The sequence below is a fragment of the Paroedura picta genome, chromosome 13 (genome assembly GCF_049243985.1).
Source record: "Paroedura picta isolate Pp20150507F chromosome 13, Ppicta_v3.0, whole genome shotgun sequence".
Taxonomy (NCBI): domain Eukaryota; kingdom Metazoa; phylum Chordata; class Lepidosauria; order Squamata; family Gekkonidae; genus Paroedura; species Paroedura picta.
Window position 1 is genome coordinate 27,846,551 of NC_135381.1, and position 24,802 is coordinate 27,871,352.

General features: G+C 44.2%; 1 protein-coding gene across 10 annotated transcripts in view; it reads left to right on the forward strand.

Moving 5' to 3' along the window:
* The window catches only part of GRIA3 (glutamate ionotropic receptor AMPA type subunit 3), a 224,019-nt gene that overhangs the window by 195,105 nt on the left and 4,112 nt on the right, over window positions 1-24,802 (forward strand). For 3 of the 10 annotated variants that reach the window (XM_077308701.1, XM_077308697.1, XM_077308703.1), the window contains 2 exons: window positions 19,761-19,875; window positions 22,577-22,841. In XM_077308701.1, coding sequence (XP_077164816.1) covers window positions 19,761-19,875; window positions 22,577-22,822 — 361 coding nt within the window. In that variant the 3' untranslated portion in view covers window positions 22,823-22,841. Of the gene's footprint in view, window positions 1-19,760; window positions 22,842-23,993; window positions 24,066-24,802 lie in introns of those variants that run through there. The other 7 variants (XR_013226333.1, XR_013226334.1, XM_077308700.1 and 4 more) reach the window with 7 other exon arrangements.

Sequence of the window (24,802 nt, forward strand, 5' to 3'; positions counted from 1 at the left end):
CCTCCAGCCAGGCTAACAGAGCATCCTTCATGCTGAGCAACCAAATGTCATTGCTCCAGTCTGAGAGGTGGATGCCGTCATACCTGTTCAGGAACTCTAGACTGTAGGTGTAGTCAGGATGGCAGATGAGCCAACCTCTGAAGTCCAGCACTCCCTTGACCACTATCTTGCAGGCCCTCTGCCTCACCAGATCAACCTTCTCCAGTGCAGACACCCCTTTCCAAACATGCCACTAGACAAGTCAGGACCAGAATATGGTAGTTCCTGATAGGCATTGGTTCAGAAGCTGCCAACCCTACAGCACTGGCAGGTTGTTCTCACCTAGCTGGATAACCAGTGCTGCCAGCTGACCTGATACAAAGACCTCAGCAGACACACAGTCAAGAAGAGTGAGCCACAGCATTCCTTGATCTCCCTGCCAGGTGCAATGAAGGCAATCTCCCACTCCCAAGTGGGCATCTCAGCCAGACTTCACTGCATACTTGCTTACCCCCAAACAATACTGTGTCCCACCATAAGCACTTGCTGGCATTCCTGGTGCATTCCTGTAAAAGATTGAGGTTAGCATCACCCCAAGGGAGAACAGTTGAAAGATAGAAGTTAGAGCACAAGGCTGGGGCAGATGTAGAGCTGCAGAGCACCATTGCCCCAAGGCCTTAATCCATCAGGGGGAAGGCCTTCCTATAATGCCTGGGTGTCCACACCAATCCTAAAGGAATGTATACTGTAATACTCCAGTTGTAAGCCCAACCGATGGAGGGCCACCTTAAGGACAGCCAGGAACTGAAATTGAGATAGTCAGGTGACCTTGTGTATTAGCAGTGTTCCCAGCACATCAGGGCACAAGAGCCAGGTAAGCCCCCAGATGCCACACTGAGCAGGCCCTATGTTCTGCCTCTTCTGCCAGGATGATATGGGCACCCTTCCCCTGGTAATTGGTCTTGGACCTGTGCAGCCAGATAAAGAGTTCCACCTCGCCTAGCTCAATGTCCCCCTTGCTCTCAGCTGAACCCAGCATGAACCTGGAGGGAGCCAGTAGCTCACTACCTTGAAAAGACCCATGGTAGGCTATGGTAAAGGCCACCCAGAACAGCATCACCTGAGAGACAGAGAACCAAACAAATCACAGCTGATAAAGGAGCTGAAGTAGCAGAGGCAGAGTGATGGGGCATCAAGTATCTGGACTGGCTGGGGCCAAACACCTCCATTCCTCCACGCCCATTGGGCCAGCCTCTTGCCATGCTGTAAACTGACACCTCAGTCAGGTGAACCCCCGTGGTCTTAGGAGCAATACTCCACTCCCTCAGGTGAGCTAAGTATTTCAAGACTAGCAGCTCATCAGCCAAAAAGGAGACATCATGTCCCAATCTCTGTGCGAACCTTCCACTGCCTCCACATATGGCTGTCAGGTAGAGGGTGCCAGTGAACCAAGCACCACTTGGAGAATCAGCTGGTGCAAAGCTCCATAGTTCATCTGGGAAGATATCTACCTTGCTCTTTGCATGTGGAACTATACTCCTGAACTTGGAAGTCTGGAATTGAGATAGAGCATCTATCACCTTGTTATTTTCCCTGCAACGTATCTCACAGAAAAAAGCATAAGTTAGACTCTAGGCAAGTAAGAACAAAATCGCAAACCAAGCGCAATACCCTCTCAGACCTGCATGTATGCCTGTTGAGTATTCAGACCACAGCCTGGTTGTCACACCAGAAGAGGACTCTCCAACTGGCTAATGCCTTGCGTCACAGAACCACTACCACCAGGATAAGGAAGAACTCCAGGAAGATTAAGTCCCTCAGAATCTCAGGCCCCCCACCAGCTTGTTGGCCAGCAGCGAGTACCCCGGCTGCTGTTATAATACACCCTGAAACCCAGGTTACCAGCTATATCTGAGTGGACCTGCAGTGTATTACCAGGCTCCACTGGGAACTGCCATAACATCACCCTGTTGTAGCTGTCCAAGAATCGCAGCCAAACCCTGATATTGACCGTGATCCCTCTCATCACCCTGACGTAATGGTTGTGGAGCAGCAATTCCCATGGTGGCTCATGCCACCCATGCACAAAAGGTCCTGCCTGGAGCCACATACTTACAAGCAAAGTTAAGGTGCCCCAAGAGCACCTGGATATTATGCAGAGCACATTTGGGTCTGGATAGCATGAACATTATACAGGCCCTAAGTGCGGCCAGCTTCTCAAGAGAGGAGCCAGGACAACCCTTGGACGAAGTCAAGCTCCACATCCAAGTATGTGAGGATGTGGGACTTTCGTTCTTCTCAGGAGCCAGTGGGACCCTGAATTCCTCTGTGAGGCTGATGCTCATGACCTCGGAGGGATTACAAATAAGAAATCATCAAGAATGTGTGAATTCCCTGCATCCTATGCTGTCTTGATTGCCCACTCCAGGAATGTGCTGAATGTCTCAAAAATTCCACAGGTAATGGAACATCCCATGAGCATGGTCTTACCAATGTACCTGTGGCCTTGGAATTTAAATCCAAGGAGTCATAAATCCTCAGGTTGGACAGACAACAGGCAAAAGGCAGACTGCATGTTGGACTTGCTCTACTTGCCCATCTTAGACAAGCAGGGACCCTGACTGGGACCTTGCCTATACAGCTTAACCAACAAGAACATGTATCACTCTGAGACCCATATCTGAACCTTCTTTGGCAGGTAGAGCCTGGGTGGTGCATCACCCACTTCATATGAATGCAGCGGATCATAGAATCATAGAGTTGGAAGGGGCCATACATCTAGTCCAACCCCCTGCTCAACGCAGGATTAGCCCTAAGCATCCTAAAGCATCCAAGAAAAGTGTGTATCCAACCTTTGTTTGAAGACTTCCAGTGAGGGGAACTCACCACCTCCCTAGGCAGCCTATTCCACTGCTGAACTACTCTGACTGTGAAAAACTTTTTCCTGATATCTAGCCTATATCGTTGTACTTGAAGTTTAAACCCATTACTTCGTGTCCTCTCCTCTGCAGCCAGCAGAAACAGCATCCTGCCCTCCTCCAAGTGACAACCTTTCAAATACTTAAAGAGGGCTATCATGTCCCCTCTCAACCTCCTTTTCTCCAGGATCCTAAGGCACTCCCTCACCCTGCCACCAGCTCCTTGAGCAGGCACTTGGCCTCCTGCTACTATGTAAGAATCCAGGCAGGGAGGCCTGGTATGAAAGTTCCTTTGCAGCAGTACTTACCCCCACCCTGGCCACATTCACCCTTTTCCTCTGAGGAAGACTCATCAGATAAAACTGTGCATATCCACATATATGACCATTTCCCTCCATCCCCAGTATGATGTCTCTTGCTGTGTATGACTGCTACTGCCTCATCCTCCTCATCTGAGCTGTCCTCATCCAATGAGCTCTCCTCCACAATCAGCCCTCAGGACAGAGTGGCTAGCCCTGCTATCTGGTCTTTCTTTGGTGCCAGGAGCATCTCACATCACAACCATTCTACCACTGGTGCCCAGCTCGTCAGCATGTATAACAATCCCTCCAAAAACTGAGAAATAGTGATGGCAAAACTCTGCCAAAATGTGGCATGAGTTACTAAGAGGCTGCCCACAGCCTACAGGGTGACTGGGGAACCAGCCCTGAGTTGCTGAGAGGTGGTCTTGACCCAAGAAGGGTTTGGCCAGGCATTTGTGCTCAGCACTGAAGCCTGACTGGCCCGGTCTCAACCCTTGGCAACCTCCTTAGAGAAAGCCCAGGCTGCCAACTTCAGAAAGTGAGCTGGTAAACCCAGACTAACCCCTTCACCTGGCTGTGGTGCAGCCAACTGTCCGAGCTGGTCTGCTCTGGGATCTTCATAACCCCAGGGTCCTAAAGAAGAAAGATGGAGAGGGGGGTGAGGGTAAGGTGAGCAAACCTGGAAGGGCATAGTACCTTCTGGGTGGAAGGGCTGTGTGGCCGCCTCTAATGACTTGAACGGGCATCCAGGGGCAACACAAATGTACAAGTTTTGCAGATGGGTCCCCTGGATAGTGATTGCTAACCATGCCAGGAAGCCAGGCCCCACCTGGCTTCCAGGAAACCCTGCGGGAGTGTAGAATGTGTTCTGAAGCACTCCCTACTGATTGCAAAGAGGCCCTACTCCTAGTTTGGAGCCTCACCACAGACTGTAGGTTTGAAAGGGGGGAGTCTTGTGGGATGTCTCAAAGGTCACCCCACAGCATAGATGCCACTTGGCACACGGGCAGTCCTTTAAATACTGTGTGCATGCCCTGCCCCCTCTACCCACCTCCTCTGCTGGCACAGGGACAGGTCAGCAGCACCTGATGCCTTTTTTGGCCACCAGAGTCCTTGATGGACTTCCAGCAGCCAGGCATGTGCTCGTTCTCCTCTGGCCCCCACCCACCATGTCTGCAATGATGCAGCCCTTTGGTAAATTGGGGCTTAAGCCACAGAAGAAAAGAAAGACATTTCATTATAACTGACGGTTCCACTCTGCATCTTCCTCCATCCTTCACTCTACTATGGTGTACAAGCTCTAGTATGTAAATTTGGGGGTGGGGATTACAAGCAGGATAAGTTTCTCAATATTAGTTTATCCCTAAATTTAGATCACTGGGGGAAATTACTGACAGGAAAAGCTAAGGTACAGGTGGGAGTCTTTTCAAAATACATGGTTCAGAAGTGATTATTTGTGTATTCCAATGTTCATATCCTCTAAAGCAGTGGTCCCCAACCTTTTTGAGGCTGGGGACCGGCAGGGCAACTGCCCGCCTGCGCCTGCCGTGCATGTGAGGCCGCGGCCGCGCATTGCGCATGCGTGCGGGGCCGCACATGTGCACATGCACCATGCGTGGCTGAAATTGCCCATGCGCAAAAGTGCAGTGCATGCGTGATTTCGGCCGTGCATGCGCAATGCGCGGACATGGCCCTGATTCCCTCTCCCCCCCTCCCGCAGTAAGAAGCTTCCCGGGCCGCAAGCTTGTGGCCTGGGAAGTTTTTTACTGCGGGGAGGGGGGACGGGGAGAGGGAGCCGTGGCCCGGCACCATGGCCTTCGCAGCCCGGCACCGGGCCGCAGCCCGCGGGTTGGGGACCACTGCTCTAAAGATAATGTTAAGTTCTTTGTATAAAGCTATCTAGGCAAATAGCCATTGCCATTACTAATGGCAATGAATTCCATAAGCTAATTATGCCTGGAGGATCTTGGTTTTTAAAAAGTCCAAAATCCAGTTAGGCAGGACTAAGCTGTTGGGTGCTCTCAAAGAATTAATTGAACCGTAGTGACAAAATGCTAAGTGGTGCTGTAGCCCTTTCTATGTCCAACAATATATAACAAAAACTGAAATCAGAACCTTGTCTTCCATGGTATTAATCTGCAGGTTGAATATGGCTCCCTTTCATGTGTTTGTTTGCACAAAACAACTCTTAAGAACTGGCTGTCATTTTCAGTTGTAAACCTCTGTCCTCCTGGTTCCCATGGGAACAAGCCATTTTGCTCATTCCAGATGCATATATACAGACTCCACAAACTAAGCTCTTTAAAATTGCTTAAAGAGTCCCGTCCCCCCTCCCCGTTTTGCTAAAAAAATAAAATAAAAAAGACTTTCCTTCTTTTTTCTTTTCCTCTTGGAATGTTGCAAATGTTTTACGCACACTTTCTGGCAGCACCTGTGGCATTTGCTAAAAATAACTTTTCCTTCTAACGTGACAGTTTGTACCCATTTAGTATTTGAGGCTGGAATGTCTTCATATTCAGCACTTTACAATCATCTGTTCCTGACTGTAAATAAGACATTTAAACTGTAGTTGTTCAAGAGAGTTTGCTGAGGTGGAATAGTGCTTCAAGAGATGGGGGGTTAACTCCAACCAATAGCCATCTTTAATGTGTCTTAACATGCTGGGGATTTTAAGGGTTCTGTGTTTTTACCATTTGATTGTAAACCACCATGAGTCTTTGAGAGCAGTGGTATATAAGGAATAAATAAATAAGGAATGGGTTAGGATTTCACAAACAATGGGTTTGGCAAACCCAAGAAGTCTTTGCCTTCAATTTACTAGTCAAAGTGAAAATAGCAGCAATTTTGGAGTGGTGGGGACAAGTCTTGGGATCCATGCACATGCTTGACTTTGCCATTCTCTAGAGAGTCACAGAACAATCCCTGGAGATCTATATTATGTTTTTATGTGAATACACAGCCAATGGCTTATGTTCCAATATTCTTCTAAAGCAGTGGTTCTTAACCCGGGGGTCACGACCCCATGAGGGGTCGTTTGGCCTTTCCTTAGTGGTCATGGCGGCAGTGGCGGCGGCATGGCACTGGCTTCCTCCGCACCACCTTGGAGCTCAGAGAGGCAGCGCGGAGGAGGCCACTGACATGCCGCTGCTGCTGCCGCGATTCCGGCCGCTGCCGCCCCCTCTCCTGTCACACTGGCCTCCTTGGTGCCGCTTTGGTAAGCTCTGAGGCAGCGCGGAGGAGGCCAGCGCCATGCCGCCGCCACTCTGGCCACTTCCATTGCCGCTCCATGACCCCTACAGTGGGAGCAATGGCAGCGTGTGCGCATGCATGCCATTGTGTGAGCATGCATACGGGTGCACATGTGAGCGCACATGCTGTTGCTGCCGCCCCTGCTGTAGGGGTTGTGGAGTGGCGGCAGTTGAGAATTGCTGTTCTAAAGATAATGTTAGTTGTGTCCAGATCTGACACAGGACTTTCAATCAGATATGATTTGTGGGTTCCCAACTGGGAATCCAGTTCCCAGGTTTATGGACGTCTGGTTGAGATTAGCACTGCACTGCATGGGGATGGTACTTTAGCTATTAACTGAACTGAAATGACCCTGAAGGTGCTATTTGCCCCACTGGAAACCCAACATGAATGAATTGCATTGGTATAGAAGTTTGGTGATACATGAAAGTCCCTTGTTTTAAATCATTATGAACAACCATATTCACTTAACTGATACTTAGTATGTTCACATCTGTCTTCTGAGTAACTCTTATGAATCAAGACCTTGTTTTTTTCGTATTAAAGGTAGAGAACTGGATAATGAGGTTACTCACATACTCTTACTATCATCCTATTAACATTAGTGGGATACAGTTCAATACAAATTTCCAGATATATCCCCTAATTCTAAAAATGCTTTCCTCACAGACCATTACCCTATGCAGAACAATTCATGCACATCCTTGGATCTCTAATTCTTTGATGTTTTTATTCCACCCCTCCTCCCAAGAGTTCAGCATGGGAAACATACTTTTTCTCTACTCTAAGAATTGCCTCCATCTATTTTTGCTTTCCATCAACACTTTGATGAAGGTTGATGTGTGATGGAGAAAGTAATTAGCTCAAAGTCATCCACTGAACTTCATGGTTGAGTGGAGATCTGGAAAAAAAACCCAACCAGCTAATCATGTGGACTCTTTTCAGTCTTGGCCTTTCTACTTATCTTTTACCCACCCTCATACATAGGCACTATTAACCAAAAATTTAAGCCCCCTCCCGCTTAAGAGCCATTTCTGCACAGAGAGCCAAATCACATGATGTCTCCTACCCACAATTGTTGGATGGTAAATTGTGTTATTTCTCCCTTCCACACTCTGCCGCCATGTCTTGCCTTTCCCCCTCCTCAGTAGCAGTGAAAAAAAAACACAAAAGATAGCAAAGCACTCTTTTACTCACTGCTCCTTGGCCTGACAATCAGTGGAGGCAACCAATTGGAGGTTTGTGGGTCTAGTGTGATTTTTTAAAAATTGAAATCTCTGCAAGGCAATGCATACTTGTGGCAATGCATACTGATTGCTATGCATCGCATTGCCATGGAAGGTAAAGCACAAAAAAAAATCCAAGCATGGCTGGCCAGTGGACAGCACAGCGAGGGAAGCAGATTCCCACCCCTGCAGTAGTTCAACGGCCATTAAGGTTCTCTCTAGTGGTCCTAAGGAACCTCTGCCTCACAAGCCACCACTGCCATGTTGCCCAAGTGCCTCCTTTCCTTCCTCCTCTCATGTGTCATACCCCCATCCCTTCTGCTCCTCTTCTCCCCCACCCCGCTAGTCTGCCCACCTGCCACTCAGCCCTTCCCTTCCCCACTCACCTTGGACTCCTGCCCATCCTCTCCCTCCCTGAGCATTTCATAAGTGGGATCACCCAAGCCTCAGGATGTTGGCAACGTCATTTGGAGGGGGCTGTATAAGCTGCCAACATTCGGAGGCTGTGACGCTAAATATTCCTTGTGCGGAAAAGGTAAAAAAGCTGAACCCATGCCTAATACTCACCTTCTTGCTGTGCTCTTCCATTAATTCAGTAAATTTCCTTCCACATAATATTCCTAAAACTGGGGTGAATGCTTGATGATTGATTTTTCTTTTACTTCCCCACAGAGACCCTTATTGTCTTGCTTCCCAGTCTGAGTCTCTTTCCCCCATCACCCTCCCATCTTGGGTTTGTCACCTAGTAATTGTGCACCTACCTACACTAATCTTTTATGCCAAGTTCTATTATGACCTTAAATAAGAATTTAATAACCCACACATTTCCACCCACTCCCTACTTGTCACCGTTGTGAAGTATTGATAATAATAAAATGATAGTCTAGTTAAATTTGATGCTCGGGGTTCAAACACAGAAGAGTTTCAGAGACTGTATATAACACAGCCCACCAAAGACTGATTCAACATTTCTCAACTTTTTTAACATTGAGAAGCCCCTGAAACATTCTTCAGGCTTTGAGAAACCCCAGAAGTCGCATGATTGTGCAGAATATGGTTGGGAGGCAAAGCTATATACACGCCCACCTGAGGTCCCTCCTTTTCTTACCTCTTCCAGGCCTATTTTTGGCTATTTTGGGAGGCCCACCTATTCAGGAAACCTTTTCCAGGGCAATCAAGAAACCCCAGTTCATAAAACCCTGGCTGAGAAAGCCAGCACTAGAGGATAATGACTGTCACTCTACCAAGTGCTGCTACATGTTCCCAAGACAGGGAAATACTTGGTTTTTAGACATATCTGAAATTAACCTGGGATTGTTACGTGAACAGCAAGACTCAGCATTCATCATTCGCTGCAACATATATATGCCACCATTTCTTTGACTGACAAGTCTGTTTATATGCTCGCACTGCAGAAGGCATTTCAGACCCATTTTCTGTTCCAATAATGTAAAGAAGAGGGGCTGTTATTCAGTGGTACAGCATATGATTTGCACACAGAAGATCCCACATTGGATCCCTCCCATCCAAAGGTTCTTGGGTTATTGAAAAGAGGTTTCTCAGCCAGACACCTTGGAGTGATGTGGTCAGTTAAGATAGACCAGTGGCCAGCTTCAGTAAAAGGGAATAGATACTTAAGACAGAGAGCCAGTTCACATGTTATGAAGTTTTTTTGAAGAGTCTTAGATAAGCCATCCTATATTTTAACAGTGAAGCTCGGCATGGTGCCGCAGTTTGCCCACCCCTGGTTAAAACTGTGCAGTTTTCAGCTTGCATTGCTTGCTTTAAATTGTTGAAACATTCATTGCTTTGAGCGCAGGAAAAAGGCCCTCTAGAAATATTGAGTTGGATTCAATTATTCCTTTCCACTAAGAAAACCAACATGATGTAGTCATTAGAATGCTGGACTATGATTGAGAAACCCAGGTTCAAATCCCTGCTGTGCCATGGGAATTTGCCGGCTGACCCTGGGTCAATCACTCCCAGCCTAACCTCACAGATTTCTCATCCAGATAAAACTGAGGAGGTCCCATTGGAATCAAAGTTTGTTATGCACAGGATCTGTAATCCATGTGGGAAGCTGGTTATCTATAATGTCCGACAACATGAGAATTTCACTGTCCTCTTGTTTTTCAGAGTCCACTGATAGCAGGCGTTTGGTAAAAGTGTTTTCACTAGTTGGCTAGATAATATCGAAAGTGAATCCTAACAACCATTTTTCACACATCCACACCCTTGATACTGATCACTGCTCCTCACCTATGAGCAATTTGGGCTCAATGACCTTGCTCACCAGGTAGGTCCTTGTTATACCTGGTGTTTAACCTGTCTTCTTCTAAATCAGGGGTAGTCAAACTGCGGCCCTCCAGATGTCCATGGACTACAATTCCCAGAAGCCCCTGCCAGTGAATGCTGGCAGGGGCTTCTGGGAATTGTAGTCCATGGACTTCTGGAGGGCCGCAGTTTGACTACCCATGTTCTAAATTGTGTATTGTGAAGGGCCATATGAATCGAAGACTAATAAAAACAGCTAAACGTATTGGCTTCCATGGTAGAAACTCAAACGTGGATCTTTGCTTCTGTGGTGCCTGCTTTCTCTGCTACTAGCCCTCCTATGTGCCCGAACAAAGGAAGCAAGTACCACAGCGGGGAAGACTTCCTAGGGGGCTGAAGTGCTAGGGGAACAACTATTCAGAATACAAGCATCAATTTTTGGAAGACCATTGTCTTGACTTGGCATTCCTTTTGTCATTCCTTTTGTATTGTAGGAGGACAGGAGTGTGCACGGTGGAAGGTGCTATCAAGGCTCAGTCCACTTATGGTGATCTCTCATGGGGTTTTTCAAGGCAAAAGATATTGATATGGTTACCTTCCTGCAGCAATCCGAAACTTCCTTGGTAGTCTCCTATCCAAGTCCTAATCAGGCTGATCCTGCTTAGCTTTCAAGATCTGACAAGAGTAAGCTAGCCTGAACCATATAACTCAGGGAGTTTCTGTGGGAGGATAATTACACATTGACACATGTAACTACTGTGGCAGCAGCTATTTCTGCTCTGACTGAAGAATAATAGAAAGTACATGGAAAATCCTTTACCTATGGCTTTATCTTGATAGCTGTTACTAGATTTTAGAGAAATCAGAGAGATGACAATTCCTTTCCCTGTTGGTATAAATGTTTCCTGTAAGTGGACTGGGTGTCTTCAGTTCTGAATCCGCTTCTTGAATAATCTGATGATTATAAGAAGAGATTCGAAAACTATCTCAAGGTAATATGCTATATTTGTATTTATTTTTTAAATTATTTGTATGCCAGTCTTTGTCCTGAACATCTCGGAAACCACCATCATATATATATATATTAATGTTACAGTTGAGCAAACAAGCTAGTCTACTTAGAGCAGTGGTTCTCAACCTGGGGGTTGGGACCCCTTTGTGGCTCAAATGACCCTTTCACCAGGGTCATGGCAGGGCGAGCAGCTTGGCCAGGGGGCACTGCCACTGTTGCCGTTCCACTGCAGGCGTCTGTCTGGAACAGCGGAAAAGAGCGAGATCAGCATGGTGGGTCAAGAGGCAGAACTGAACTGGGAAACCCCGGGGGGGGGGACCAATTGATATCCAATCATGAACAATGGATCTTCACACCATTGGTCAGTTTCGGTTTAATTTCTGTGAAAGAACAGTTGTATAATGTTATGGTTGGGGGTCACCACAACATGAGGAACTGTATTAAAGGGTCGTGGCATTAGGAAGGTTGATTAGGAAGGCATTAGGAAGGCATTAGTCACACTGACATAGAGTGACTAGGTGTAATGGAAGAGCAAGGTCCATGAAGTTGCAATAGACAGAATCAGACCACTGGTCTATCAAGGTGACTCATCTATCAAGGTCAGGATTGTTTACTTAGACTGGCAGCAGCTCTTTATGGCCTCAGGGAAAGGCCTTTTACGTCGTCAACATGTAATTTTTTTTTCTGGAGAAATCAAGGATTGAACATGAACTGCATGAAAAGTTAGTGCTCTCTCCACTAAGCCGCGGTCCCTCCCAAAATAGCTATGCAAAAAGGCAGGATTTTAGTGGTACAACTTCTCAGTCCTGCAAGACAACCTGTACCTGACAAAACACTCTTACGCTAAAACCAGACAAGGAGCCCTTGCCTGGCTTTGCACGTACTTCTCCTAATTGATACGTTAACTTTTCCTTTTCTATTCAGCCAGACAAGCTAGTTATATGTCCGTGATGCTGTTGCAATGCCTAGAGGCAATTTTAAGGTTGAATATTTAACTAAGGTTGAATATTTAAATATTTAACTTAACTGAAGATGAAACTGAAATATGAAGATGAAACTGAAATACTTTGGCCACTTCATGAGAAGGAAGGACTCCTTGGATAAGAGCCTAATGCTGGAAGCGATTGAGGGCAAAAGAAGAAGGGGACGACAGAGAATGAGGTGGCTGGATGGAGTCACTGAAGCAGTCAGTGTGAGAAATTGAATCCAGGGAATGGTAGAGGACAGGAAGGCCTGGAAGATCATTGTCCATGGGGTCGTGATGGTCGGACGCAACTTCGCAACTAACAACAACAACATTTTAAAAACCGCAACCGGTAAAGTGTAGGTTTCTCCTTTTTGTGAATTAACTTACTGCTCCATGCCTTGTAGCAAAGCAGTCTTCCTTGATTGGCCAGGGCATTAGTTCAAAGACTTCCTGGTTCCCATTTGCAAGGCTTCCATCCCTGTTTTACAGTAACTATGCTCCAGAAGCCCACAATTCTCTCAGCAGAGATTTGCCTCATTCTCTGAGAGGCTGCTGCTGGCTTGGGAGTCAAAAAAGAAGAAATAAAGCATGGACCTGGGTGGGAGACTCGGGGGCTGTGAGGACCCTTTGCGGGGCTCAGGGGTGCAACCAACCTAAGGGTTTCTTTTTATAAATATATATCTCCATATTCCTCTGTCTTACAAAAATACAAAAGCAAGCTGACTTGCTTTTGTATTTTAATCCAGCAATGTGCTTTGTGTGGCCTGGAAATCCTACTGTAACATGGAGAGAGAGAGAGAGAAAAAAAACCTGTATGAAATACCACCAAGAGAGCAACTGAACTCAAAGGCTAAATTTGCACACTTGAATGCAGCCCAATATGAAATGTTTTAAATTGCTTAGAAGAAAAACTAATTACAGAAACAAACATATTAACAGGAAATGGAAGAGAATACAAAGAGCCTAACTCATCAAAGACATTTAACACTTCGATGACTAATTTTCATACATTTCAAGGAACGCAACTGCAAAATGCTTCCCATTTTCTGCTTATGAAAATAACGTTCTCAGATGGTTAATGTTAGGTCCGTGGGTTTGAACGAAGCCAGCACATTGGGAGCTGATCCAGGTCTTTATCATGAACCCAGTTTGATAGTTCAAGAGGCAAAACTGAACCAACAATCCCCTTGAAAACCCCAGGTTATATACATGCACAGGCTAAAGAATCTTCCTGCCAGTGCACCCTATTGGTCATTTTCTCATTAAACTGACTGGATCCTGCCTCAGAATTCAAGCTCAGACCCCAGCAGGTCTACAGACACAGCACCCCTCCCCTCTTAGGTAGTCGCTAATCAGGTTATATACAATATATATATATACAATACGATACGATACAATAACATTTATTGTATATAGCCAAAGCATAACTAAAAACAAAACATAATTAAAAACTATATGGTACAAATATGAAAGAAACAATATTCTCCAATATTGCATACATAAAATTGTAAACGAGGGCTACTGGGTTACAATAAGAAAAATATGGTGTATCAAGGTGGGGACTCCTGTAAAAAAGCTTTGGCTCGGATCTTCCTGGTGGCCAGAGCAAAATATAGGGGTCAACACCTGATAACAGATAGATGACTTTGTCAAAATCTGAAGTGGGAAATGAGTTCAGTAGTAACTTGGCAAGGAATTTGCCCCTGGGTTCGGAGTACAGGGGAGAAGCCAAAACATAGTGGGGCAGGTCCTCCACAGATGAATTTCCACATATAGACAGGTGTTGGGCTGTGAATATTTGGAGATATCGCCCAGAGAGCATGGCTGATGGCATCATTAGGTTATATACAAAGTCTTGGAGGTTCTGGGTTGTAGTATAGGTCCTTGTAGACTGGCACAGCTCTGGAGCTAAGGCCAGTGTAGAACTGCTGAAACATTGAGCGCTGGCTCCACAATCAGTTGTCATGGCAGGACTGGAACTGGAGCAGGCAAACACATATCCTTGGTGGTTGAGACTGAAGAAGTTGGACTGGTAGACTCCTCAGTGTTGACAGGTCCAGGGTCATGATAGCATACTTGGTCCACATGGTGGTAGAGGGTGTGGCTGTCTCTTGATTGGACCTGGTAGGAAAGGGGACCTTTAGCCTAAGTAACCATTTCCAGTCGGGATTAGCCCCATAGTTCCTGACATAGATTGGATCATCCAGTGCAAAAGAATGAGGGGCAGCTGTCTCCGCTTGGCTGGGTGCTCTGGAGGCGTTGTGGTCGGGATGCAGGCAGTCGAGGAGAGTTGTCAGCCGCTGGTTCATCAACAGCTTTATGGGGCTCTTGATGGTGGTGGACATCAGGATGACATGTTGGCATGCAAGAAACCTGGTGAGTAGTTGGTGCCAATCTCCCTGGGTCATACGGGATATAGTGTCTTTAGTTGTGTAGAGCATTCACTCTGCTTGTCTATTGGTGGATGGGTGGAAAGGAGCCAAGGTGATGTGCTGAATGAAGTGGGCATCCCGGAACTCCTTCAACTCCTATGAGGTGAACTGTACCCTGTTGTCTGAGACAATAATGTCTGGCAACCCATGGGTTGCAAAAAGGCAATGCAGTACACAGATGACCACAGTGGATGTCATGGCTGAGATGGGAACCACCTCCAGCCACTTGGAAAATGAGTCCACAACTATCATGTGTCCCTGGAATAGTCCTGTGAAATTAATTTGCAACTGAGACCAAGATTTTTAGCTGGCTGTCATGTCCGCACAGGTGCTTGGGGCATTTCTGACCAGTGTTCCTGACAAGTCAGACACTGGTGCAGCCAGATTTCAACCTCCTTGTCAATGCCAGGCCACTAAACATAGTTCCTAGCTGGCATCTTCATGGGCTTAATGCCAGGATGGTTGTTATAGCATTATAGTGTTATAACTCGGGATTTGTAATTCATTCCTCGGGGATTATTGACAGACATGAAGTGGCATGCAAGCAGGCGTTAAAATATTTCCTCATTGATGAATGAGAACATATGTGAACACACTGTTCAAAAAATATGATCTAAGAGAGTACTTAAAATTGCTTTGATGTCCTTTGATGTATGATCAACCTTAAGGGGATGTGTTTCTTTTCATATTCAATTTGTTAAATACCTTTCTCTTTGGTGAAACACCCGGGTCATTTTCCTCCAAAATGTATGAGAGAAATGCCTGGTCTGTTGAGTCCCTATCTGTGAACGGAGCATGTGTGTGTGTGTAAAAAGTGCCATCAGGTCACAGCCAATTGACGGTGAGTCCACAGGGTTTTCAAGGACAGTCATTCAGAGGTGATTTGTCATTGCCTTCTACTGCAATTAGTAGTTAAGTGTGGTGGCCTCTAATCTGCAGAACCAGGTTTGATTCCCTACTCCTCCACATGCAGGCCATCTTGGATGACCTTGGGCCTCTCACCGTTCTCTCAGCTCCACCTACCTCACAGGGTGTGTGTCGTGGGGAGGGAAGGCTTTGAGACTCCTCCAGGTAGTGAAAGGCGAGGTATAAAAAACAACTCTTCTGTATAGCAACTCCAGAATTCTTGGGTGGTTTCTGAATGCTAACTAGGGTTCAATCTGCTTAGCTTTTGAGATATGACAAGATCACATGAGCCCGGACCATCCAGGTCTGGGCAAAGTGAGTGCACAGTCTTTTAAAAGATCAACCACCCTCCTGTGATTGCTGTTCGGAAGATCACTAAAAGTGAAGCATTTGTCTAGCCCAGATGCATTTGCTCCTAATGCTCCCCTTTCTGAAGGAGGAGGAATAGAAATCAGGGCCTCTATAAATGACGCTGATTACTAGATGAGCAATCCAGCAAACCCCATAAGAACCCTGTACTGTGACCCAGAATCCTCTGCAATGTACCAGGGCAGGGAAGTCAACCTGTGGTCCTCCAGATGTCCATGGACTACTATTCCCATGAGCCCCTGCCAGCAAAGGCTGGCAGGGGCTCATGGGAATGGTAGTCCATGGACATCTGGAGGGCCACAGGTTGACTACCCCTGTACTAGGGTGCAGATGCTTTGGAGTTTTCCCAGCAGACAAATCTCCCCAGAGAGTGTTCAGCAAAGGTGAACCAATTGCAAAACTGCTTTCTGTGATGCCTGTCAGTAGTTTGCTTGTTTACGTCTAGGAAAATTATCAGTTCTGGGAAATGTGGAAATTGTTCGGTATTTTATTTGCAATGTGCTTTACAAACGCTGGGTTAGTATTCATTCATCAAATTGGGTTTTGTTGTGTCTGAAGGACAGCAGCAGGGGCTTGTCCACGGCAGACATCTTCTCTGTATTTGGCCTTCCCACAGAACAAGGGTCTTTGGAACAACCTCTGTGGTGGGTCTCAGCATATGGAATGGGACACAAATTATCCAAAAGTGCAGCTGGCCTGCGGAGTTCTTTATTTCCCTTTCAGAAATCATTAGCCTCAATGTGGCATGCTCTATAATTACTGTTGTGTCCCAACTGTGGCAGCATCAATTACAAATGGCAACATTCTGGAAAAATGATGACATTTGGAGGGTTGCGAACAGGCCTTCGATTGAGGGCCCCGGGCTCTGCCGTTAATATGCCTAAAACAACAACATGGTGAAGTCTGTTTAAAATAATGACTCACGACAAGTTACTGGCTTAGAAATGGAATAGCATAAAAGTCTTTCAAATCACTGGCATGTCATCAGCTCAACCCTCATTCTGACAAAGCACAGAATAATCCCAAACTTTTCCTGGTTTACAGATTACTTCAGGGTAACTAGACATTATTAGATAAGGCTCTACTCCCAGTCCTGCTCCTGAAAATTGTGGGTCACCTGATGGACTGCATTGTTCCGCCCCCACAATGGCCTCCCTGTTTGGGTGTAAATCCTTCCTAGATTACAGTATTGGTATGTCAATGATCTGCAGAAGCCTTTTTTTGAATGGAAATTGCAAAACAGATGGCAGTCCTTGCTTAGCACATCACTTATGTGAAACTAGGACCGCAGCCATTATATGCAGGGTTGCCTGGTCTGAGTTTGAAAATACCTGGAGATTTTGGGAGTAGAGCCTGAGGAGGGTGGGGTTGGAGAGAGGGTAGAGACCTCAGTGGGGTATAATTGTTGGGACTTTTGGCCTTGACTCAGTCCTAAGTCCCTCCAGAAAAATAGAGCTACAGAGTAACAGAGCATTTTTAATGTATGCAGTTATTAGTTACCTTTGTGAATGAGGCACAGTATTTTGTAGTTTAAAAGAGTAATCTTCACTGGGAAAGATTATTTGCAAACATATATCATATTCATCTGTTTCAGTCTCCTTACTGCAGCAGAATACAAAAGCTTAAATAGTTACAAAAGCAGCACATTGCAAGCCTATTGTGACTAGGCCACAGACAGACTACATGCCACACATCAGCAGGTGGAGAGAGAGCAGAGAGCCTAATGGAGGATGCTTCTCCCTAGAAACCAATAATGTCATGGAACACCTCACACTAGAACATGGATGAAACTAGTCTCTTCATTAGATGAAGGTGCAGCATAGGTGTGGCCCAACAAAACTGTGCAGGTATAGAATGAAGGAGAACAGTGATGTTTTGGGCACAAAGGGGCTGTTTGCTATCCTGAGGAAGCAGATGTTCCTTTAATTATCCATTTCCCTTTAAGTCAGCTGACTGGACACCAAAGAGGAATGATGCTGAACTAGATGGACCTGCAGTATCTCTCTTCGTTTCATAATTTTGTGTTCAACTTCATGTGATCCTGTTCATGCACTACTGAAGCTAGTTCCCTTTAGACTGGTCCCACATCCCTCCAGTGATACCTACAAGAAAGAGGCACATCAATCAGTTATGTCCCATGTTTCTTTCTCATTAACTTTCCTAGAATGTTCTGGGACCACCTCACTAAAATACACCAGAGTAAATAGAAGAGGTTCTAAGAAGGCGGTCTACAACACAGACCTGTTGTACTCACCTAATTCTAATATGTGTACAGATATTCACCGAAGTCAGTACCCTTTTAAATCATTTTTAAATGGTCATGTTTATGCTCATGCTCTGATATTGTGTTGTTTTCCTGCATACTATTATGCATTTCAAAGACTTATGAAGGCTTATCCTTAATTGGGGGGGGGGGCACTTCCTCTGATGTGCTAGGTGCTCATTGGCAGGCCATGGTCAACCGAAGTGTCACCTGACCACCACTGGCACATGCTGCTGGCAGAGCCTTGAGGAATCATAGTTCATGGTCATGGAGACTTCAACAAGAAATTTCTATGAAGGCACATAGCCTTTTGAATGCCAACACTACAACCTTTCCCTCCTCAGAGATATACTATTCCTTGTAGAGAGTGCACTGAAATGCCTCTGAGGGAATGAATAAATTAATTTCAGCTGGTGTAATGTTGTAATAGCAGAGGTGGGAGGGTCTTCACCAAACAAGGGATGCCTTGAGCTCCCATTGGTGGATAAGGGACTAGGGGCTGTCTGTTCACCCACTGGTGTATGGTGGCACAGGGGAGGAGACCAAAAACACAGTAATGTTTATGCATGTGAAAACAGGCATCTTCAGCACCGTCCTGAAAGAAAAGTCATAGTAAAGCTAGTTTAAAATACTGTGCAGAAACCAGTGGAATAGGCGCACTTACTACTATGAGCGGGAGGACGAAGCATAATAAAAAATACTATGGTGGGTTTTCTGCAGTGAAAACAGCACCACGTGCAGAATTTTTAAGACTTTTATTCAAGACTTTTTGCAATGTTTCCTGCCGTGCATAATACCTCCGGATCCGGAAAACAATTGAATTGGGCCATCTTTGTACTTTCTGTAAGTTCTAGGACCATTTTAGAAATGGGGCAACTTGTTTGCATGTCTCTTCTAACTTGTTTCCTCTTTGGCTATCCTGTACTTTTGAATGCAATAAATGTGCAAAAACTGGTATATTTTAAAGGGGGCAAATATTGTATGATTATGATAACAATATGGGGGAGGGGAAAGCCATAGCTTTCTTTCTGATGGAAGATGCAAGCCTTGGTAGAATGAATCCATGTGAATGATGTGGTTATATGAACCTTGTGGCCACAGATTCCAGTGATTCTGCCATGTTTACTTCCAACAATGGTAACAAGGAATAACAATACAAAAACTACAATCCCACCACAGTTTGTCTACATTAGGTATTACGTATACATATCTGAGGAAGGCAAGCTTTTTGTCTTATTCTTCCAAAGTGGTGAAAATGTCTGCACAAATACCTGTAGTAATTCAATAGCCATTTCCCTTTAAGTCAGCTGACTAGACACCTGAATAGAAAGATTCTGAACTAGATGAACCCACAGTATCTCCCTTAGTTTCATAATTTTGTGACCAACTTCATGTAATCCTGTTCATGCACAATCAGCTCGAGGGGGGGGGGGAGACTTGATTTATGACCAATAGCTGATACCAAGGGAGAGTCATTCTTTCTGTTAGTTCAATAAGCAAGCCTTGACGACAACTTTTTACCATTCCATTGCAAAGCTACTGCAAGCTGAGAAACTATGTTATCCAAAATACAAAACAAAACAAAATCCAAAATGGGGAAGAATTGAGCTACCTTGTTTCCATGGAGTTTATTTAACAGTGTATGCCGATTACTCAAAGCGATATGGGCAGGACCTGGTGATATAATGATGCTCTAGAATTTTAACTTTTTAAGGGGTTTGATCCAGTTGCCTGCAGTATTATAATTTACGTTTGTGGCCAGGAACCCTGCTTTATCGCTTTGTATAGTTTTAAAGTAGTTTAAAGCTTGAATAACATAAAATAACATAATATAATGTTATTTATGTTATTTCCCACGTGAAGAACTCCTGTAAACCTTGCAGTATTGAAACTCAGTGAACAAGGCATCTTAGACAAGCTGAAAAACAAATGGTGGTACGATAAGGGTGAATGTGGAGCCAAGGACTCCGGAAGTAAGGTCAGTCGCTGAAGGTCTTTTTGTACTGATTAGCAATCACATTTTTGACCCAATTGTTTCATTTTATACCAAATGGCTTTCTAAAGTTACTCTTTACATTCTGAAGGTTAACGGGGCAATAAAAGAAAGGCGAGGCATGAACAAAAAAGGAGAAATCCATTAAAAGAGAAAAAGTGGCAGCATTTCTCTTTTGCCGTATCAAAGATTAGTTATAAGTATATTTTTCGCCTAGTCAGTTTTTTCCCCCTCAAAATTACAAAAAAAAGCTCCTCATATTAGTATTTGAGTCAGTTGTATGCTTGAAGTCTCCAAAAGCCCTCTCACATGTTTACATACAGCTGTATGATGAAATTTCCTAACTTCTCTTCATATATAACAGTTTTTGAAGAATAGCCGCATGATTGCTAAGGATATTTTTGAGAGGACATCACATTCACAAGCATGAAACATCCACTTTTTTCTAAAGTTGAAAGTTTGGAGGGGTTTAGTTGTTTTTCTTTTTTAAATCAAACAGTGCACTATTTTATCACTGGATCATTCCATGAATTCTATTTTTTTTTAAATTATTCATCAAACCATTTTGCTACTGTATTATAACATTTCCATACCTGAAATTTCTGCAGTTGCGTATTTTAATTTTGTTTTCGGTATGGCTTTCAGCTTATTGTCACCAGGCAACACACGAATTTTCTTGCTGGGATGGTGGGCGGAGAGTGACCCTGGAGAAACCTTTGCCTGTGGAATGATCATAAGTTTCAATGGATGTTCCATATGCAGAATGGCCACCATAGGTTTCTGGACAGATACATTTTCCTTGATTCGGGAGAATACCTTCTGTTTCCTTGCTGTACTAAAACACAGAGGTGTATATGGTGGAGCACTTTTGAAAGAACCCCCACCCTACTACTTCAGCATGTCTTTCTGAGGCACAAATCACATCTTCATGCTCAGCTCCCATTTGAAATTCATGAGAATTGAGCACCTACCTTCTGCTTGTGCCTTTGAAATTTACTATGATAATGAGCATACTTATTATGATTATTATGAGTTTTAAAGAAGGCAACATCTTCTGGTCCTACCGAAGTCAATGGATTACTATTGAGTCCGGCAGGGCTAGGATATGGCCTCTAGTTAAGATCACCTTTGGGCCGACGGATGTTTGAATGCACCATTGCAGGATCAGCCTCTTTGTAATGCAATCTTGAACTAAGAAAGAACTCCAATTGATCCTCATAGCCAAGCCCACTTTTCTAAAATGTCTTTGTTTGTCCCTGGCTGAAATTGATCTCTCTCTCTCTCTCTCTCTCTCTCTCTCTCTCTCTCTCTCTCTCTCTCTCTCTCTCTCTTTCTCTCTGGTCATTTAATTTCCCCCCAAAATTGTAGACATTTTGTAATAAGTTAAAAGATTCTGAGTAAACTGAGGCTTAGCCTGCAATTTTTTTTTTAACAGTCAGTTCCAATTTCTGCCACAGATTGGTCTGGAATCCAGATTGACATCAACTACTCAGGCCTTGTCTACATAAGAGAGTTGTGCTGGTTTAGATTAAAGCAGTTGTGAAACCAGTGCAAGCCCCTCTATGTGAACACTGCTTTTCCTTTCTAAAATGTGTTGTGGCCCCTTTCTCTGCCCTGTATTGGATTTTGGATTATTTGCATTCATGGAGACTCAAGTAATAGGGGTTCTCCTAGAAGAAATGCTGTGAAAAGTATGGGTTTAATCCTACAGCATTAAAGCCAACACAAAGGCAAGCTTTTGGCTAAACTTTCCCCCTTCCCACCAAATCTTGGAAGCTCAAAAGTGGTTTGTCCACACTGGGACTTGAACCGGTTTGACTCCATTGGTTTGAATTCATGTCAAGTAATGCCTGCACAACTTTCTCATGTTGACCAGCCCTCTGATTTTCTTTGTGTCACAGCTCAAACAATAAATATTGAAACATTGGAGAATCAACAGAGCAGGTAATCGGATCCAGCAGCAAAATGGTTGTGATGGTATCTCAACAGACAATTTTTTTTTAATTTGAAAGACTTCCCTCACTGTCCCTTACATATTTGAGACACACTCCTTAGACAGCTGAGCAATCTTTAATTTTTATACTACTTTTTATCCTCCCTCATGGTGAGTTTAGGGTAATGTCGCACAGCCTGACCAACTTCATTCAAACATTGTTGCAAATTACATTCCTGTGCATTCTTCAGTGTTGACCGTATCCAGGGCCTCTTCATCAAAAGTAATCGTCTCTTAACTTACCCTGTGTCGTTCATCCTACCTTCCAAGGGAAAAAAAAATGTAATGACTGAATTAAATAGTAGTACTCCTTAGGTAGACGCCCACACACCACCAAGCAGGCTCCATGTTGAATACCACTGAACTGGGAAACAGTCGTTTTATAATCACACAAAGTTAGCACCAAATATGGAGAGGTTTAAACAGCATCATCTTCTGCCTGTCCCAACCTTAAGTCTCTCTTCATTATGGGACAAACTGAAACTAGATTATCCTGACAAAAAATGTTTTTGGTTCATCTGGGACTTCTGAATCGAGATTTATACACAAGAATTCTAAGCTAAAAACTAGCAAGTTATTTCAACATACACTTTGGTCTTCCAAAGTCAACACTTCTTGATCTAGCAAAGTAACATGTTGTCTTTCTTTTTTTCCTTCCACAGCAAAACTAATTAACTGGTTCATTTTTCTTAGGACAAGACAAGTGCTCTGAGCCTGAGTAATGTCGCTGGGGTTTTCTATATTCTTGTCGGAGGCCTTGGCCTAGCCATGACGGTGGCTTTGATAGAGTTCTGTTACAAGTCTCGGGCTGAGTCCAAGCGAATGAAAATCACAAAGAACACACAAAACTTTAAGCCTGCTCCAGCACCCAATACTCAGAATTATGCTACGTACAGAGAAGGCTACAACGTGTATGGAACAGAAAGTGTTAAGATCTAGTGGTACGGCTAAAGGTCTAGTAAGCAAATCCACTGATTTATGTTTTTGATGTGTCCCTGTCCTGACGTGTTTGGTGTTATGTCCCCTAAATTGAATTATGCTCTCTGGAAGAAGAAGCAGAGTGCAAAGCAGCTAGTGTCTTTTCAGAATGAATCCAAAACCACACCATCTTTATTCACACACCATCAAGAAAATATCCAGGACAGAGCCCAAGATCTTCTGCCATTGGCTAATCCAAATCACACACACTGATTGCTGCATACTTTAAGGTGCAGACTTGACAAAGGTGTTCAAAACCCCACCGTCTTCATTTACACATATATGTTTAATTCACTTTTTAACATACTCCCCTCAATTTTTCATGATGAAAATATTCAGGGCTGCTGACCCAAGCAGCACACACACTGGTGCAAACCTGAAGGGGTGGACACAACATTGCAGGTAAGTGCTTCTTGGAGGTATTTCCCCCATTGCCAACACAAAGCTTAGTTTTTTGGGGTTTTTTTGTTTTTGTTTTTTAATGGCTAGTATTCTACAATACGACATGTGATTTATTTAGGGAGAAATTTCTGTACCAAGACTTTTAAAAACCCAAATATACCCATGCAAACTTCCCATTGACTTGACTACAAGAATGGGATTACAGGGTATTACTTTCCAGTGAGTAAGTGATCTTCTACACTTGTGTATTGGAGATTATTAAAATGTGCAGCTGTCACGTAGACGAACAGGGATCTCACTCAGAAAATTGTCACTCAGTTCTCTAATATGTCCAGTTGGGATAGATCCTGCAGATTTGTTCTTTCTCTCAGCACCAGGAGACTTCTCTAATACAAGAAGCACTTGCCATAAGGAAGCGCTCCTTGTGGCGGGGAAGAATTCCAAGTCATCTGGAATGGGTCCACAGGATGCAACCCATATGTAGTAAACATGTATTAGCCGCAAGAAAGGATTGTTCCCATCTTCCCAGCCTGCTGTGTCTGTGTCCCCTTGCACATTCATCCCTAAGAGATGTTACTTATTCAGAACATTCATGAGATGTTCACGTTTGGGGACCTCTGTGTTAGGTAATGTGTTAGGTGGTTTTTGTCCATTTATGTGTGCATGTGAAGACTGAATCTGTATCTCAACAAATGTCGATCTTTCCTTGTCATTGGTATGCATGGGACAGGGAGGAAACAAGTCTTCTGGAGTTCAAGAGCTACTGCTGATATGATTTAAAGGGGGGAGGAGACTAGTGGGGGTAAGTCGTTTTGTTGTGAAAATGAAAGCATAAGTTTAGATCAACAGATGATGAGCCTAGTAAGATTGCAAACTTATTTCATCTGGAAAGGAGATTCCCTATCCCACTGCACAAGTTTCCTGGTTTGTTATATGAAGGTAGGGGAAGGGTTTCTGTTTAAGAATTGCGAGTAAAAAACCCAGGTCTTAATAATTAAAATGACATTAGGCTCATTCATGGGAAGCACTTTCACCAATTTCTCCTTCCTGTTCTAGTCCCCTGCTTTTCATGCTCTGATGTCCAAATGATACACTTCTCCTGATACCATTTTCCCAATCCAAAATGGCCCACTATCTATCTATCTATCTATCTATCTATCTATCTATCTATCTATCTATCTATCTATCTATCTATCTATCTATCTATCTATCTATCTATCTATCTATCTATCTATCTATCTATCTATCCATCCATCCATCCATCCATCCATCCATCCATCCATCCATCCATCCATCCATCCATCCATCCATCCATCCATCCATCCATCCATCCATCCATCCATCCATCCATCCATCCATCCATCCATCCATTTTTGAGATTTCTAAACCACCCCTCTCCAAAAGTGGTGTACAACAGTAAAAAGAATACAAAATGCAAATGCACATATGAATCTGAATAAAATACTGAATTCATCTAAAAACAATATTCTTAAATCCTACTTCGTTCTAAATGTAACATCCCAACATGTCAGGCTAACA